Source organism: Bos mutus, chromosome 17, assembly GCF_027580195.1.
Source record: "Bos mutus isolate GX-2022 chromosome 17, NWIPB_WYAK_1.1, whole genome shotgun sequence".
NCBI lineage: Eukaryota > Metazoa > Chordata > Mammalia > Artiodactyla > Bovidae > Bos > Bos mutus.
The window spans coordinates 53112015-53130513 of record NC_091633.1 but is presented as its reverse complement, the minus strand read 5'-3'; the positions used below and the strand labels follow the sequence as shown (position 1 = coordinate 53130513).

Here is an 18499-nt window from a genome sequence, read left to right as displayed (position 1 = left end):
TTCCCCAATATTCCAATATCCCATCATTTCTTGAACAGTCATATTACCTTTAGCTTATGATATTTACTTAGTTTATAACATTTACTACAGTTATTATATATTAAGCTTCTATGTCATGTACTAGGTTTTATTTCAAGGTAATCTATTCTGTTTCACTTATCTCCTCTATTGATATATCAACCAATTAATATGCAATTTTTATTATTAAAAGTTTTAATGCTTTTTTTAATTGAGAGGAAAAGGAGGCCTTAATCAGTATTCTTTTTCTCTAAATAAACCAACATGAGTATAACATATTTGTATAAAGACAGTTTCTACTCTTAGCTTTCCATGCATAGGAAGAGAATCCATGCAGTACTTTGAAATTTAAAACTCATGGTTTTTCAAGTTATTTTGGTAATATTATCTCATAACTTGCACTATATAAAGATATTTTCTGCATATATGCATAGAGAAGGAAATGGCAACCCACTCCAGTATTCTTGCCTGGACCATCCCATGGACAGAGGAGCCTGGTGAGTGACAGTCCATAGGGCTGCAAAGAGTTGAACATGACTGAGTGACTAAGCATGCCCACATTGTATATATGACTGAATTCTTTATAGTCTAGAAATTTCTTTTGCTGTGTACTATGGTTAATTGCTGGCTTATTCTTTTTATTCTATTGGATTTTTTAAATGCTGACTAATTAAAATAACCTACAAGTTATCAGCTAATAATATTAGTCTTAATCTTTTCCCCTTTAGCCTTTCTTTTTTAACACCTGATCTCTACTGATAAAGCACCTTTTGTAATATTTTTAAACAAATATGGAATATTTAAACAAATGTGGAATATTTTTAAACATTTTAAACAAAATGCCAAATGCCAGAATATCAATAGAAATTTCAGTGGAAACATGCAAAAGTTATTTCTTTATGATGCTTATAGTTGTTGAATCAACCATGTAAGGGATTAAACATGAAAGAATGTAATTATTATGTATGTATCCAACTAGTTCAATTTATACTCCTGAGAAATAATCTTTTGCCACACAGAGTGTAACCATGGCAATATACACAATTCCTAAGCAACATATATTATAAATAATAAGTTTTTCCCTTGACATCTTTCTTATCATTGAACCAAACATCTGTGGGAAAATACTCAAATCATGTTTTTAATGCATCTCTTAGACACTTGCTACTTTTCTTACAAAATGAGAATGCAGTATTGAATTATATCATTTCTAGCACTTATTTTCTTGTGGTGGTTCCAGCTTATTTGGTACAGTTCCAAATGTATGTATAGAAATCATCTCAAGACACAATTGCGTTGCTCTCTCAATCCAATAGTCAATCAAGAAGCTCAGTGCTTTGACCGGGAGTAAGTCAGTTGCTATCACGTATTTAGAAGTGAGCCTTCCTCGTGCCTTTTCCCTTCCTCAGTGGTATCTTTCAGTCTGTGATCGCTTTCCACTGGCTGCCGCCTCTAGGTTGCGAGCCCTGATCCTTTCACGGTGTGGACACCCTGTTTGTTTGCACTGCTATGTCTCTGCCGATGGTTGCCAGCTGACGCTGCCATGCTGTGTTCATGTTTTATGGGGAAACGTTCATGTGTGGCTGCTGTGTTTGATATTAAATCTGAGATGAACTTCAGGAAACCTCCTGCTTTTTATTAAAAATGATTTTGGCTAGGGGCTGTGTTATCCTGTTCATAAATCAGGTGTTTGCAGAGATTTAATAATTTAGAATTCACATGAGGTTTGGATGGAATAAACATTCCTTTTTTTCGTTAAAGCTGCCTCTTAACATTTTTCTCCTTTTTCCTCTTCATTGCTTCCATTTATTTATTTTTTTAAAGTCTTCTTTTGGGAGATTTGTACAGATTTATCTCATAGCTGTGAAAATAATATAAAAGGAAGAGTCAAAACGATAGCTTAGTTTGCTTGAAGTAATTTAAATTTGCTAAGTTTTTTGAGTTTTTCCATCACAATTATAAACATACTTCTAAGTTTTTTAATCCCTTTATACATCCAAAGTAGTTATCTTCTCTTCTTGCTTTAATGTCTTTTAGAACATGTCCAAAAATAACAGGTTGATAAAAAGCAAATAAATAAATGAATAATAGAGGCCAAATAGTCCAGGAACTCTCCACATGTGATTACAATGTTTGTAAAAAGCAGAATTATCCTTGAGAGTGACAGAGTCCTGACAGCTCCTCATGAAAATATTTGCACTAGAGTTTTAGAGCAAATGCTTGCAGGACACTTGATGTGCTCAGTTGAATGTTCTTAATTTCTCTGTTGAATCTGGTTAAGTGTAAAAATACAAGGATATTTGCAAAGACTTTTGGAGTTAAAAATGTTTTGTTTTCCTCACATTGAAAATAGTAGAGAATGAGGAGTACAGGGGTTGTGGAGCATACTCTGAAATAGAGAGGAGGCTTCTCTAAGGGGAGATTTCAATCCGAGCCTGACTGACTGGGGCATCATGTGAAGAATGGGAGGTGGGGAACTCCATGTCTTATCCTGTTCAAATTTTGGATTCCATAAGAGAATGAATTTTTTATTGTAGTTTATATCTTTATCACTTTACTTATAACAATGTCTAGCATAAATAAGATATTTGACAAACAGTGGTGAAGTGAATGAACTTTTTTATAAACAACTCTGATAAAACGACAATATCCTTAATAATGTTATTACAAATGTCGTCCTAAAATTCATATAATTTTAAAAAATATATTTGTAATAACATTTTGATGAAAGCTAAAGGCATGAAATATAAATGTCTTTGATAATATTGTCCATTTAATGTGGCATCCAGAAGTCTGACCTGATCTATAAACACTGTCTTAGAATTTGGAGAAAGGACAGACCACTTAGCCTTTAAATGCTTTTCTGTAATGGTCAGCCAGGCTGATACAATGTAGGTAGTTGTAATGTGCTGGTATTCCTGATTGAGGATAGAATCATAATCTCAAGACCCAGAAGAAGAGTTTGAAAGTCACGCCGAAGAATTGATGCTTTTGAACTGTGGTGTTGGAGAAGACTCTTGAGAGTCCCTTGGACTGCAAGGAGATCCAACCAGTCCATTCTGAAGGAGATCAGCCCTGGGATTTATTTGGAGGGAATGATGCTAAAGCTGAAACTCCAGTACTTTGGCCATCTCATGCGAAGAGTTGACTCATTGGAAAAGACTCTGATGCTGGGAGGGATTGGGGGCAGGAGGAGAAGGGGATGACAGGATGAGATGGCTGGATGGCATCACTGACTCAATGGATGTGCGTCTGAGTGAACTCCGGGAGTTGGTGATGGACAGGGAGGCCTGGCGTGCTGCAATTCATGGGGTCGCAAAGAGTTGGACACGACTGAGCGATGACAGAACAAGGCAAAAGCAGGCATTTCCTTGGATGCTCTGATACATGAGCAAGGGCTTAGCTGAGTATTCAAAGGATTCTATTAAACGGTCTTTACAAATCAGCTTTATTTGCTAAAGTGATCAAATGATGATCTTCCAAGTGAAATGGACACTGCATTTCATTAATTCAGCACCCTCTTTAAGGAGGAAGTTTAAGCCTGAAGAGGTCCAGTGATCTTCTAGGTCCCTGCGAATGATTGGAACATGAACCAGCCTTCAGACTGGAGTCCATAGAATTTTTCATAATTCTATGAAATCAAGTTAAAAACAAACATCAAAGGCAAAACTTCAGAGAAAAGGTTTTGCATAAAGAAAGCTTACACTTGCGATGGTGTATGTACATTTTTTTCTCTTCTTGGTTATAGGAATTTGAGGATGGGGCTAAGGGAGACTATGTAAGAGAAGGGGAATTACAGGGTGAGCGAATGAGGGAACCACTTCTCTTTCTGAGGCAGGTGGCCCCTCAACCATTGCATGTTGTGTTGGACTTTGTAATACAGTGTATCCCTAAGGAGAGAGCTTGCCTGTGAATCCTTGCAATCTAAGAAAAGGCATTAGCAAATACAAGATAAAGCACAAAAGCTTATTTTTCAAAAGGTTTAACTTTTGAGCTGAAAGATAAAAGATGACGATATCCATTTCTACTGGGTATACAAGTCTTGGTAACGGGAAAGCCCAAGGAGAGCAGAGAGGAGCTTGCAGGAAGTTCTGCCATTCTGGGGGCCTTTGTGACCTTTGCAGGGAACTGTCAACTGTTCCACACAGGAGTCTTCATCATCACTTTCTTGATAATGACATATTATCTCTCTTAACTGGCAAGGTGCTTAACCTATCAGCTCTTTTTCTTCTCATCTTCGCCGTTCTCTGTAGCTCCATTAAGCTGCTGTGTCATGTTCTCTGGAGCCTGGCCTTGTGAATTTACCATTTTGATTAAAGTCAAGACATAACTATTAGCTCCCCTATCAACTTTATACCTTTCCTGCTAAGAATTTTTCCCTTAATTACCTATATGTAGGATTTGTGGCAGTGAAAAATTATTTTAACTTTTAGGATCAAATATATCCATATATGCAATCATTCATAGATAGGCAATTTATGAACCCAATTCATGTACCTTTAATAGGAAGCCAGTATTGAGTCCAAAAATTATCTAAAGACATGATTTGACTTGTAGCATCTGGAGGAATGATGTTAAAACTATTCAAAAGCACTGGATCACTTCAGTTGTGTATCAATACATAAAACAAGTAAAAGAGCACTGATCTGGTTGAAGTGAGTGAGAATAGGTTCACCTACTTACCTATTAGTTATTATATCTATGCACGTATGTATGTTAAGTTGCTTTAGTAGGACCCGACACTATGTGGGGAGAAGGCAGTGGCACCCCACTGCAGTACTCTTGCCTGGAGAATCCCATGGACGGAGGAGCCTGGTGTGCTACAGTCAGTGGTGTTTCAAAGAGTTGGACATGACTGAGCAACTTCACTTTCACTTTTCACTTTCATACCTTGGGGAAGGAAATGGCAACCCACTCCAGTGCTCTTGCCTGGAGAATCCCAGAAACGGAGGAGCCTGGTGGGCTGCTGTCTATGGGGTTGCACAGAGTCGGACACAACTGACGCGACTTAGCAGCAGCAGCAGCAGACACTATGAGATTCTATGAACTGTAGCCCTCCAGGCTCCTCTGTTGGATTTGATTTATGGGTTTATAGTAGGAGAAGTGTTATCAGTTCCTTCTGAGACTCATGTTAATGGCCTGAGGGAATTTTGACTCTTAATTCTCACTTACTATGCCAAAGTGGATATATTTATTTTACATCACTTTGTTCTTAGCCTAAGAGTATATTTATTAAACATTGCATTATCTTATTATGTGTCCTTGGTCAAAAAAAGGCAATTATACATTGATCTCACTTATACTGATTGATTTCAATTATACATTGAAGTGCAGGGGATATTATATTTCAAAAGAGTGAACAATGGGGTCTATGTTTGCTCTGTTTCTGGGAATTTGGAAGAATAATAGAATTTTCACTATTCTAACTTTTTCAAATGTTTTTAATTTATTTTTTAATTTATTTTATTTTATTTATTTTTAATTTATTCTCATGTGGGACATCACTTTAAAGACTTTATGTCATATACTAGTCTCTTACAAAACAAAAGACATAAGATAAAAATTAATGAGGACCCATTTTGTCTCATATAAATTAATTTACTGAGATCGACAAAAACTCTTGATAAAATGAAGTCCTTCATTTTCTTATTAGTTAGGGTAATGCTAGCTGCTTTAACAAATGAGCCACAGATTTTCAGTGGCTCTTAACAATCGAAAGTTCAAAATTTTTTTTAATTTTATTTTTTAACTTTACAATATTGTATTGGTTTTGCCATATATCAACATGAATCCGCCACAGGTATACACGTGATTTAATTTTTAAATCATGTAACAGTCCACTGTTGGTGTCCCTGGCTGCGGGTGGATTTTATTCCACGTATTGGTTCTGTGGCCCAGATTCCTTCTTCCGCATTGTGGTTTTGCCTCTGTGTAGATCCTCTGCAACTAGGGAAGTAGGGGTGGAGTGCAGGGATGAACAAGGCAACCCACTCTTAACCACCTTGTCTGCAATTGCCACATCAGTCGACACGGATGAATGAGCCACACTCCCACCTAGATACTGGAGAGTCTGGGAAATGTCCATCTAGATAGCTGCTTCGCAGGAATACTTTGGAAAGAAGAACACAGAATTGTGACGAGTAGTTCATTTTCTCAGCCATATGTATCTGAGGCCTTCCCTGATAGCTCAGTTGGTAAAAAATCCGCCCACATTGCAGGAGATCCTAGTTCGATTGCTGGGTTGGGAAGATCCACAGGAGAGGGGATAGCTATGCACTCCAGTATTCTTGGGCTTCCCTTGTTGCTCAGCTGATAAAGAATCTGCCTGCAACGCAGGAGACCTGGGTTTGATCCCTGGGTTGGGAAGATCCCCTGGAGAAGGGAAAGGCTACCCACTTCAACCTGGAGTTGGACACGACCAAGCAATTCTCACTTTCACTTTATGCATCTGAATCTCAGGAATTTGCTTATTTTGAAAAAATGGTTTGTATCACCTTAGAGTACTTTACACAAAATCCCAAGGAAAATATAACATTTTAAAAAGTATAGTGTAAAAACAATATAACAAAAATAAGGATTGAACATTAGTGTGAAATGTAATTTATTGTTATTAAAATATTTTATCTTCTGATTTATTTACTTGCTAACATTTTATCAAAAACCAATTTTGTTTCTATTTTTGTGCACTCAAACTTGCCTACTAATATCTCTACATTCATCCATGATAAATATGGATAACTGTAATACATCTGGAAGACACACTCTAAATCTTGAGAAAATGAGAAAAAATGAGATGCAGACAATGCAAATTTTTTGTGCATATGAAATTCAAGCAAATGAAAATTTACTCTCAAGCTATTTACATTTTGCTGAATAATTTTATTTAGGCATGAATTTATTCTAATAGTGGGATAAAAAATCAAGTGTTGTTAGGGCTGAAAATGCTTATACTAATGCTTCTGATTGCTTATTACCCTGTTTCTGAATTGTAAGTTTCTACTTTAGTTCATTTTTCTGAGCGGTTTTGCTGCACTTTTCTCTCTCTTTCATGTATCTGTGTACATTGTTCCTTGAGCCTCCTTGAGCCTGCAGTCTTTTAATCTGTTTCTGTTCATTTCTTACGTCTCCCTACAGGTTTCTCTATCTTCTTTTTGTTTATGGAGTTCTTCATCTGTGGACAATGGAAAATGGTGAGATTTAGATTAGACATCAGTGGTAATGAAATTTACAGCATCTCAGTGAAAATACCCATAACTTTGCCAGAGTGCAGTTAAGAAGCAGAGGGCAGGTGTTTAATGCTTGAAGTCAGTGGGATCACTGTGTACCTTTATGTGACAATCTGCTTGTCACATCACTGTGTTCAGCCTTGGCCCAGAAATTGTCATTAAGTTAGAATGTGAACCGTGGACCTCTAAGAATGTTTCTAAATAGCTTTATTGAATGTATTCTTCCTCTTGCTCCATTTTCTCCTTTCAGTGACAACCCTCACCTTCTTCCCAACTGTCTCCTCAAGTGCAGTTCTCTTGTAGTGTTATTAACAGTCCAGTTCCCACTCGCGGTGTATAACTAGAGATATGATAGCACTAAATAACAATGAGACAAAATCACTGAAAACATATAAAGCAATTCATCAGAGTCCAGTCATCTGTAATCTAACTGTTTCAAGTCTGGAAAACAATTCAAGAACTCTTCTTTGTAATACAGTCCCTGCTGGAAACATCAGAAATCACCTAGCCAGATATTACATTTCCATTCTAGAGGGCATCTCTGGAGAGTTTGAGATGAGCAAGAAACAGGGAAATTATGTAAAAATGTATGAAAGAAGAATCACATGAATGAAAAAATATAGATTTCCTTTGATATATACTATTATTTATCTTTTGGTTTGTAACATATTTGGAGTGAGATAAAATTAACAGTAGTGGTAATAAAATAAATGGAATAATTCTTCAAAATTAAATTGGTGGATCAAAAAGGGATTAGTAAGACATGCTTGAGTCACTTCTGGGTCAGATCTAGAGAAAGGTTTTCAAGGTCTCCTCAGGGTCCTTATAAAGAAAATGGGAAATATGTATGATTCTAAAGTACTCAGAAGCAAAAAAGTATTTATAATATTAAATATTTTGTGTTGACATCAGTCATGGCTTTTTTTTCAGTTATATAGAAAGTTTACTAAAAATTTTAAAATTCTGTGAAAAATCCCATTTTCCTTTTTATTTGTATCTCATATTAAGAAGTTTGCTGTTTTCATGCCCATTTTTTTAATTTTTATTTTTAAAATTTTTAATTGGAGGATAATTGGTTTACAATGCTGTGTTGGTGTCTGCCATACAACAACGTGAATCAGCTCTAAGCATGCATATGTCCCTTCCCTCTTGAATTTCCCTTCCATCCCCCAACCCCACCCCACCCTCCAGGCTGTTACAGAGCATCAGCACCAGGTTGAGCTCCCTGTGTTATGTAGCAACACTTAGCTTCCCACTAAGTGGAAAGTACTTAGCTGCTCAGTCCTGTCCGACTCTGTAACTCCATGGATTGTAGCCAGGCTCCTCTCTCCATGGGGTTTTCCAGACATGAATACTGAAGTGGGTTGCCATTTCCTTCTCTAGAGGATCTTCTCCACCCAGGGATAGAATCTGTGTCTCCTGTGTTGCCTGCATTGCAGATTGATTCTTTACCCACCAAGCCACTGGGGAAGCCCCAGCTTCCCACTGGTTATCTATTTTGCTTATGCTAATGTTCTTGCCCTTCTTAATTTCTCTTTTTTCCCCTCCCTGCTTCCTCCTGAATGCCAAATACTTGCATTAAAATATTAATGATTTTTAAATTAAAAAAAATGTGAAGAATCAAGCACTTCTCTTAGAAGTTTCCAGTATACACAAGAGTAGGTTTTAGCAACTGTCATCATGCCCAGTTCATGGCTCAAAGACAATTTTAGATGCCTGGGGACCAAGGAGTTTTGTGGTCCCCAGTGGGTATATCCACAGAGGAACGTATGAAACTTACTTTCATTCACAGAAATCTCAGAAGATTTTATGCCATTTATAAAACAGCTTTAGAAATATCCAGAAATTCAAGTGATTACAGAATTACTCAGATGTCTGAATATCAGAAATCTTTGTGACCTTCAGGTTCCTCAGCTCTGAAGAATCAAGCTAGGTTTGTTAATTCTGTTTTTGTGGCAGGAGTCTTTTTAGCCAATATGAAGCTGGAAACAATGATCATTTTTGATGCTCAATCATATAGATGCAAAGTGTATAAAAAATGCATCCCATGCTGCATCATTTGTGATGATTAAATGCATAGTAAAATATACTTGGCTTAAAATGTGTCACATGGTAACATTAGAAGATATCAGCCTTCTGATCTTTGTATTATAAATAGAGTATGTGTTTGTCAGCATGTAAAAATCCTAGGAACTTTGTACCTAGAGTTCAGGTAAGCACAAAGCAGACATGTTATCCTGGATGAGATAAACTCCATGAATGTGGAACTTAGCATTGGAAGATCTAGGTTCAGATCCAGCTCTCACGCTTACTACTTTTGTGACCTTGGCCTGTCAAGTCGTGTAACCTCTCTGAGCCTTGATTCCCTTGTTTGAAAATACAAACAAGGGAAAATTGTTTGGAAATTGCCTCCTGTTTCAGTGAGTTTTGGATTTTGTCATTTGTTCATATTCTATTTTATTTCACAAAGGATATGATATGCCATGTGTGTATTTGGAGATAAAATGTATTTGCCAGCACTTTGTAGATTATGCAAATATAATCTACCTGCCATTCCTATTGGGATTATTTAAATTTCTGAGGAAGCCTACCCCTAGAATGAGAGTGCTTCTAAGCAGATGTTCCAGAGACCTCCATTTAATAATTTCTGATAAAATAAACATTTATCCATGTGTTACATAGACCAGTTACAGATGCCAATTTAAAATAAGCCTACAACAAAAGACTATCCAAGACCTTTTAATTGGAGACTATTTTCAATTAATAAAAATATCAGATTCTCACTTAATTCTTCCCATTAATACATAATTGAAAAGACTATATCCATCTGTCTGTCGACCTGTGTATATAGTTTGTTGTTTATTGTTGTTATTTAGTTTCTAAGTCTTGTCTGACTCTTTGCAACCCCTTGGACTGCAGCCCACCAGGCTCCTAGTCCATAGGAATCTCCAGGCAAGAATACTGGAGTGGGTTGCCATATCCTCCTCAGGGTATCTTCCTGATCCAGGGATCAAACCCCTGTCTCCTGCATTGGCAGGCAGATTCTTTATCACTGCCATACCTGGGAAGCCAGGTATATAGATAGATATGACAAAAAAGCTCTTAAGGATTAAGTCTCTTTTCCCAATACTATCTTTCTAATAATTAGTATATTGTTAATCATTAAAAAAATGCACAAACATTTGAGAGAGTATAAGTCATAGGTGCAAATCATTTTTATTCAGCTTAAAGACAATGCTTTTGTTGCATTTACAATTGATGCATAGCCCACAGTAACACAGGGGCTTTGAAATATCAGTGGCCTACCAGTTCCCTTGATTCCTTTTGTTATCATATGCCATTTGCCTTAATCTTGGGTACTAACTGTGCTTATCTGCCCTCTGCATCTAAAGCCTCCAGAAAGATTGCTTCTGCATGGCCTAAGAGCTTTTATCAGCTCACCCAGTGGCTCTTAGGCTTTGCTGCTTGAAATCCAGGAGTTACGCACATGGTGCCAAGCCCTTCTGAACAAATGAACTGTTCTTGGTAAATGATCGCTGTTTATGCCAAGGCAGCCACAACCTCCTCTCCTTCCCTTTGTGAAAGTGAAATGGAACCTTAAGGACAGAAGCTAGTGGCTATCTGGCCTCATCCTCTCCAATTCCCATGGCTTAATTTTACCTCAAGAGGAATTACTGGGCTTATTGCGAATTGCTGCAAGTTGAGACCCTTTTCCTCTTTTATCCTATAGTTTAAACTCCTTTGATTCCCGCGCCCCCGCCCCCACTCTGGTATCTATACAGTGTTTTTGGCTGATAGTAAAACTGTTAATAATCTATTTAAAATTATCTGATGTGTATGCTTACTTTTCCTCCTTTTCTGTAAGAGTTGTCTAGGGAAGTTTATTCAGTGAGCTTTTGTTGTTTTTAAATTAAGGAGGAACCAGTATTTCCTAAATATTGAGATTTTTGAAAACATTTCCTTGACATTATAGTTCACATAAGACAGAAACACTGAAGTATAGCTCTTAAGAACTATAATGTTTCATAATTTACAAAAATCCTGAAATAAGTCTTTTCCCTTCCTTCATACTACATGAAACTGCATTTTCAGTGAATACATGAAGAATACAGCCATGATAAGAGCTTTCCAATGAACATTATACATATTCAATAGTTATGATTTCTCTGAAAATTGAGTTTGAAGACCCACATCCATGAGAGAGAGTTTTCTTTAGTGGTTTTAAGTGCTTTGACTTCAAGATAGGCTAGATCTGTGGCTGAATTCTCAGGTTCTACTTATCAGCTGTGTATCCTGAACAGTTCTTTAAACTAAGACTTCATTTACTCATATATAAAATGGTGATGATGCTCCTAAATAACAGAATTTTCCAAGGATAAAATGAGACAAATACGTAAAGTAGAGGGTACATAGCAGAGTTGCTGCTGTTGTTTTTGTTATTGACAAGTTGAGGAAGGAAAAAAAGAAAGGGAAACTAACCGGGAAACTTCAATTTTTTTTAAGATCCCTTCTGCTGGAGTCAGTTTAGAAATCCCCCCTCAGAAAGACCATAATCTCTGGGCAGGAAACAGGGAGGTTGCCTTGGGAGGCTAGGTTCTCTGCTGGGAGAGCCACCATCAAATTTCAGACTCACTTCTCTCTGCTCTGTGGCAGCATCACGTGATTGACAGTACTACCTGTCCTGGACGGGTTAGGTGACTTCACTGCACTGAACAATAAATCACTTCACTTTTAATTAGCAGAGCCTTCGCATTTCTTAATCCTCTTGCGAGGAATCTCTAGAAAGTCTCTCCCTCTCTGCTTCCCTCCTCCACAGAAAGAACTCAGAACCCTATTTGGGATGTTATAGAAGCTTGGGGATTCAAATTTAAAGGAATACAGTGAGTGATTGAAAAGCTGCCTGTTCACCTTCTTGCTCAGCTGCTTCCGCCTTTGCATTGATCTGCCACCTGTCTTTCAAAGAAACAGGCATCCTTGTGTGCTAAGTCACTTCAGTTGTGTCCAACTCTTGGCGACCACATGGACTGTAGCCTGCCAGGATCCTCTTACATGGGATTCTCCAGGCAAGATTACTGGAGTGCCCTCCTCCAGGGGATCTTCCCCACCCTAGGATCAAACCCATACCTCTTATATCTCCTGTATTGGAAGGCAGGTTCTTTACCACTAGTGCCGCCAGGGAAGTACCCAAAGAAACAGGATTCATCTTTAATTTGCCCTGTGCCATTTACCCCTCTGTTTTGTATTGGCCCAGTGATTTCCTTTGCTTACACTTAGCATTTATCAATCACAATGAGCAATGAGTGTTATGGTGTGAACAGCAAATTCCATAGGACCCTCTTCACGCTGGGGAAGTGGAACATCTGCTCCTTTCCTGTTAGGATGCCAGGATTTTAGAGGTCAGTGTGTTTCCCCATCGAGGCTTAAGGCTTTGGGGATCAGTGGAAGTGTCAGGCTCCAAGCGCCGTAATGAATGGCAGTTGCTGACTGGCTGGGTTTGCCTGTTCTCAACAGGGGATAGAGAATTCAGTGTAATGAGCTGGGACTTCGTGTGCTCAACACACCCAGCTTGGGGAGTGAGGCAGGCTGTGCCTTTTTTCCTTCCTGTTTTCAGAACTGTATTTTCATCTTGGAAGAAATTATATGGAGGTCTTCATTAGTGGCATCCAGCAGGGTTAAGGCTCCATGAGGGCTGATAAGTTCTATGGCTAAAAAAACCCCATCAGCCTTTGTGCAGGGAGCTGAAGGTTTAAGTTGCTTGAACCGGAAAGAGTCTGAAGAGGTGATTATGTTAAGCAAGTAATGTGTATCGGTAACATGGAATCAAATTATTAGGGTCAGTAACTTCCTGACTTTCCAAGTGCATTAAATGAAGACATAACATTGCATTTGTGCCGGATACTTCATGATGCTGCGTGGTGTCAGTGCTGTCCGGTCATATGTACTTCACAGCATGTCACCTCTAATTTCATGGGATTATCTGTGCTATGGCTTTAATAGATACTCATGATCTTGAGCTTCCTTTGAACTCACAGCAGGGCAGTGCAAAGCCATTATTGGAAGCACTTTTAGGCTTTTTGTGTTATGTACAAAATTATTATTGCCATCATTTAGAAAGGTAGATACCTCCTGTTCCCGTGCTTCCAATACTGTACACTTATTTGATGGCAAGGAGAATTACTGAAGGGGAAAACACTGAATGCAAAATACCTTTTTGGAAACTAGTTTTAGAAAGGTTGTCAAGCCAAGTGAATTAGTATTTGAAAGGCATTTGAAAGGCCAGTGGATCTCAAAGTGTGGTACCCTGGCCAGCAGCATCAGAATCACCCAGGGAGGTGTTACAGATGCAAATCCTCCTGAATCAGAACTTCTTGAGGTGGGCTCAGCAATCTGTGTTCCAACAGACCGTCCAGGTGATGCACGCTCAAGTGTGGGAAACACTGCTCTAAGATCTATGGAGTAAAAGAATGGGACAGACCCATATGTTCTGGGGCAGAGCAGTAGGCAAGACAAATGTAGTATCTCCCCTCGTGGCCCTTATTAAATTACAAAGGACTATGTGGTACTTCACCCAGATGAAGTGTTTATACATACCCAACAGAGCCTGTAATTATCCATACTGTTTTATTTTTTGCTTTGAACGAGCCTGTTATTTTCTTTGGTCTCAGAGAAATGACTAACAAAAGATGACTAATAAGCAATTCCTTTGTGCATTTCAGAACCATCCCCCTTGCGATATGTATATCCATGGCCATTGTCACTGTTGGCTACGTGCTAACAAACGTGGCCTACTTCACAACCATTAGTGCCGAGGAACTGATGCTTTCAAATGCAGTGGCGGTGGTAAGTCTAAGTAGGGCTAATGCCGGTTTGAATTTAGGCTAATGAATTGATGCAGTTTTAGAGTAGTTCCCTCCAGTGGAAAGTGTTTTGGTAATTTAGTAATTTTTTTGAACTGAATGATAATGAATATTTTAAAAATTTAGGACATACCTTAGCGTATTCCATTTAACTAAACTACAGCTATAGCTACAGCTGTAGCCATTGATACAACTACAATCCTATACAATTTCTGTATTATTAATTTCATGTAAAATATGTCCACATATACCAGCTTGAAAACACATTTCCACATACACATTGAATAGAAGGCATTATTCTTCCAATGTGTCTTTAAGTACAGGTGGGCAGTTACTGAATTTAAATGAATTCATTTTGGGGATATGCAAATTGCAATTTATTCTGTACTCTTTCCTGTTTAGACACTTTTTAAATGCTAACTTAAAATCTTTTCCCCAAAGTATCACTTTAGAATTTCCAAATAGACCATATGCATTTGTGTTTTTTTTTCCTAGTATATATATCCTTTTGAATACTAGCTCCTAGGATATTATTAATTTGGGGAAATAGAGTTATTCAAAGTTAAACAGATGTCATTTTTATTGTACTTCTCAGAATATCACAGAAGCTAATGTGTATTTTAACTCCTAAAGAAGTGGATACTTATAATTTCACAGCATTTTCCAAAATTTATTTGACTTCAAGACCATCTTTTGCTTCCAGAGGTCATGTTAGGGGACTGTTCTTCTGTGGCACAGACTTTTTGGTATAAAAACTTAGCTAGTAAGAGAGCGCTCATTCATGACCTTGTAACAATGAAGGGTGGAAAAAAAGAACTTTCCACCACTAGATGTCGGTTCCTTTTAAAATAGTCACTATTACCTCATAATAATCATCCGCAGGGAACATCCACAGGGAACAAATTATCCCATTTCGTGAACCTATGTACGAGTTCACTGTATTAAAGAAGACTTTGCCCACTGCTGTAACTTCTACCAGACAACCAAATGCACAGAGCTTTCTGATGTCAGGTCGTCATCTCGTCTTACTAGACAAAGGGCAGCACTTAGTCTCCGAGCGTAATGTGGTCCATTAATTACATAGCGCCAGCTGCTCAAGGACAAGTAAAGAATCCCACATCTTTTTCTTTTTTTAAAATATATCCTTCATGAAAATCTGCAGTCTTGCACATGCCATAGAATAAAAGGAAATGTCATAAACTTCGCTTCTCTTTTATATTTTCTGTGACTTGATTCCCTCAGACTTGTATTGGTATTCTAAGCTTTTAATAAACTACAGAAGGAATTGGCAGATACCTGAGAGGGTGGGATTGACTTGATAAACAGAGATGCAGCTGATGTGATTTTTCCGGGGCAGAAGATTTTCAGAACTGTTCTTATCCATGATACACATATTAAGTCATCACTTATTTTTCATCACACTTCTAAGTCATAACACTAGGATTGGTATATGAAATAAGTATCTGCAGCACTTCTCAGTCTTCCTTTGTACTTCACTATAAACATGTGGCTTTCCAGACTAAAGAGAAGGTATCATACAGAAGGATTTCTGTCTCCAAAAGGAGAAATTCTAAATTGAGCTTTTTTTTTTTTTTACTTCCCAGAGTCAGAGACAATAGATATCATAGTTGATAGATTTGATAAATGGATCACTGCTTTTTGAAGGTAGAGGAAAGATGCTTGTTTAGACTGTTGTCCACAGTTTTGTAGCAAGCAAGGCTACCTGCCTTTGATTATTATCCTAAGAGGTTAGTCTGACCCTAACCCAAAAGAAGGATTGTAAAACACACACGTGTCACCAGGTGAACAGAGAGTCATGGAGCGAGTTTGGCCTAAACTGTTTCATTTTATTCTACTTTCTGGCAAAGCATTAATTTGCTCCCTTCTGCTGTTCACTAGACCTTTTCTGAGCGGCTCCTGGGAAATTTCTCATTAGCAGTTCCGATCTTTGTTGCCCTCTCCTGCTTTGGCTCCATGAATGGTGGTGTGTTTGCTGTCTCCAGGTGAGTAGTTCAAGCATTTCTAGAAAAGCATTTCTGTTTTTGAGATGGGATGTGATAAGGATAAGTTTAAGAAGAAAAGAAATAGCGCCTCCAGACTTGTTGCTTTTAAAGGGACACGCGAGATTGAAATCTTCCTCAGCACGTCCTTCTCTGTCCATTAGAGGGCACTGCTTGTCTGCTCATAGCCTACTCTGAAGCCAGGCATCAAGGGGTTTTTTTTTTTTGGATGTATGTCTATAACAACAGCATTTTATTTCTAGTAATAAAATCTTTGGTTTCTCTAAAGAAAAGGTGACAAGAAAAAAAAGTAAAGTCATAGACACAAAAAATCATCATCCCACCATCTGCATCCCTTTTGTTCTGTTTCATCTAGAAATCCTTTTTGATTTAATATGAAAACCCAATCAGATAAATATGAATGTTTGGTGTGTGTGTGCGTGTGTGTGTGTGTGTATGTTGTGTTGGATTGACAGCACACAGGTAATAATAGGAATCTAGAACTAAATTCCCCACCAGCTTATGTATATGGGGGCAGAGCTGTACTGAATTGGATGGTGCTATTGTTTCTCCTCAAGGAATCATATTTTGGCAGATATTTATAAAATTCAAAATTTGATTTCTCATAATGTACTCTACTTTAAAAAGCAAAACCTAAGTAATCACCATTTGGTGCAAAGAAGGTGCAAGTTTTCTCTTAGCTTTCCGGATTTTCCCCCTTGGAAATGATCAATTATACATTTTTCTCCCATCAGGTTATTCTATGTTGCATCCCGGGAGGGTCACCTTCCAGAAATCCTCTCCATGATTCACATCCGGAAGCACACTCCTCTGCCAGCTGTTATTGTTTTGGTAATGCATATTAACATGTGTATCTAGATATAGCCTCAAAGGACAGGTTAGTAAGGAGAATTTCTTTCTGTTCTCATTCATCTCTAAATTGGCTCTCTTTGTATCATGGTGGAGTTAGAGAGGCAGGATGCTTTCCACTGCTTCCCTTTATCCAGTATGCTGTGCTGTGCTTAGTCGCTCAGTTGTGTCCAACTCTTTGCGACCCCATGGACTGTAGCCCTCCAGGCTCCTCTGTTCATGGGGATTCTCCAGGCAAGAATACAGGAGTGGGTTCCATGACCTTCTCCAGGGGATCTTCCCAACCCAGGGATTGAACCCAGGTCTCCCACATTGTAGGCGGATTCTTTACCATCTGAGCCATCAGAGAAGTTCAAGAACACTGGAGTGGGTAGCCTATCCCTTCTCCAGGGGATCTTCCTCACCCAGGAATGGAACTGGGGTCTCCTGCATTGTAGGCAAATTCTTTATCAGTTCTGATGCACTTTTGATGCTTTGGAGCAATAACCAAATCACTTCTCTTTCACCTTTGTAAAAATTTGTGAAATGGAAGGGAAATGATTACCTGGGCTTTTGTCAATGACTTAGAGCCTCCGCAGAAAATGGTATAGAGTAAAAAGTCCCAATTCTATTGAAAGTGGAGCTAAAAGCTACAGTCCCCAAATATCCAGATGTCTCATCAGAGGCCCCATATGATGAAATGCATACACATTCATAGAAAAAGTCAATGAAATCCTAGACACTGCAGTGATTTTGTGCTTAAAAGTGAGACTTTTGAGGGCAGCCTAAAGGGAAAAAAAAATAAAAGCACCACAATTTAAACTTGAGCTGTAGGATTCTTTAAGCAGAGAAAAGTATTTGCAAAATGTGGGATACAGAAGACTGTGGAAGGTATGCAAGTCCGCAAATCCTCATTGGCAATGTTATATTCCTTTTTATTTACTATTTTGTAACATTTTTCTCTGGTGGAATCTGCTGTCAGGACCACCATAGAATGCATTGATACACTTTTTTTTTTTTTTCTCTCCATGAATTTCATTTGTTTCAAAATGTCTCCTTGAAATTTCTTTGTCAAGTATGTTTACTCTCTGTGTGGCATCTGGATGTTTACGTCACTTTGGGAACAGAATGTATTTATTCTGTGAAGAGGGTTTTTTTCCCTTTAAGCTTCTGCTATCAGTCATGCCGTCCTTGGTATGTGCAGCTGGAGAGACTTGCTATGCTGATCTCTGTGCTTCATTCTTTTCTGTGGTCTTGAGGGTCATACGTGGCAGGCACATGGGGAAAGGAAGTGTGGGGGAAAGAAAGGTCATGTTTTGCATTCAGGAGACCACACAGTCACCCCGTGGCTGTCTCTCCTGTGTGTGCACAGCCAGGAGCTCACCAGACACCATTCACAGAGCTTTCTGTAAATGTTTGTATTGGATGCGCTTCTAATTTTTATTGTTAGTTATTAACCATCGCTGCCCTCTGGATCTTTAAATTTTGAGTTATTGAGTGTCCTGTGTTTTACTCTTGGAAAACACATTCTCTTAATGAAAAACAATGA

At 38.2% G+C, this 18499-nt stretch overlaps 1 protein-coding gene across 2 annotated transcripts in view; it reads left to right on the top strand.

Annotated features, from left to right (window-relative positions):
• Positions 1-18499, top strand: part of SLC7A11 (solute carrier family 7 member 11) — a 141341-nt gene that overhangs the window by 49289 nt on the left and 73553 nt on the right. For both annotated transcript variants that reach the window (XM_070386539.1, XM_005895834.2), the window contains exons 7-9: positions 13961-14084; positions 16001-16104; positions 16857-16953. In XM_070386539.1, the coding sequence (XP_070242640.1) occupies positions 13961-14084; positions 16001-16104; positions 16857-16953 (325 nt within the window). The remainder of the gene's footprint in view (positions 1-13960; positions 14085-16000; positions 16105-16856; positions 16954-18499) is intronic.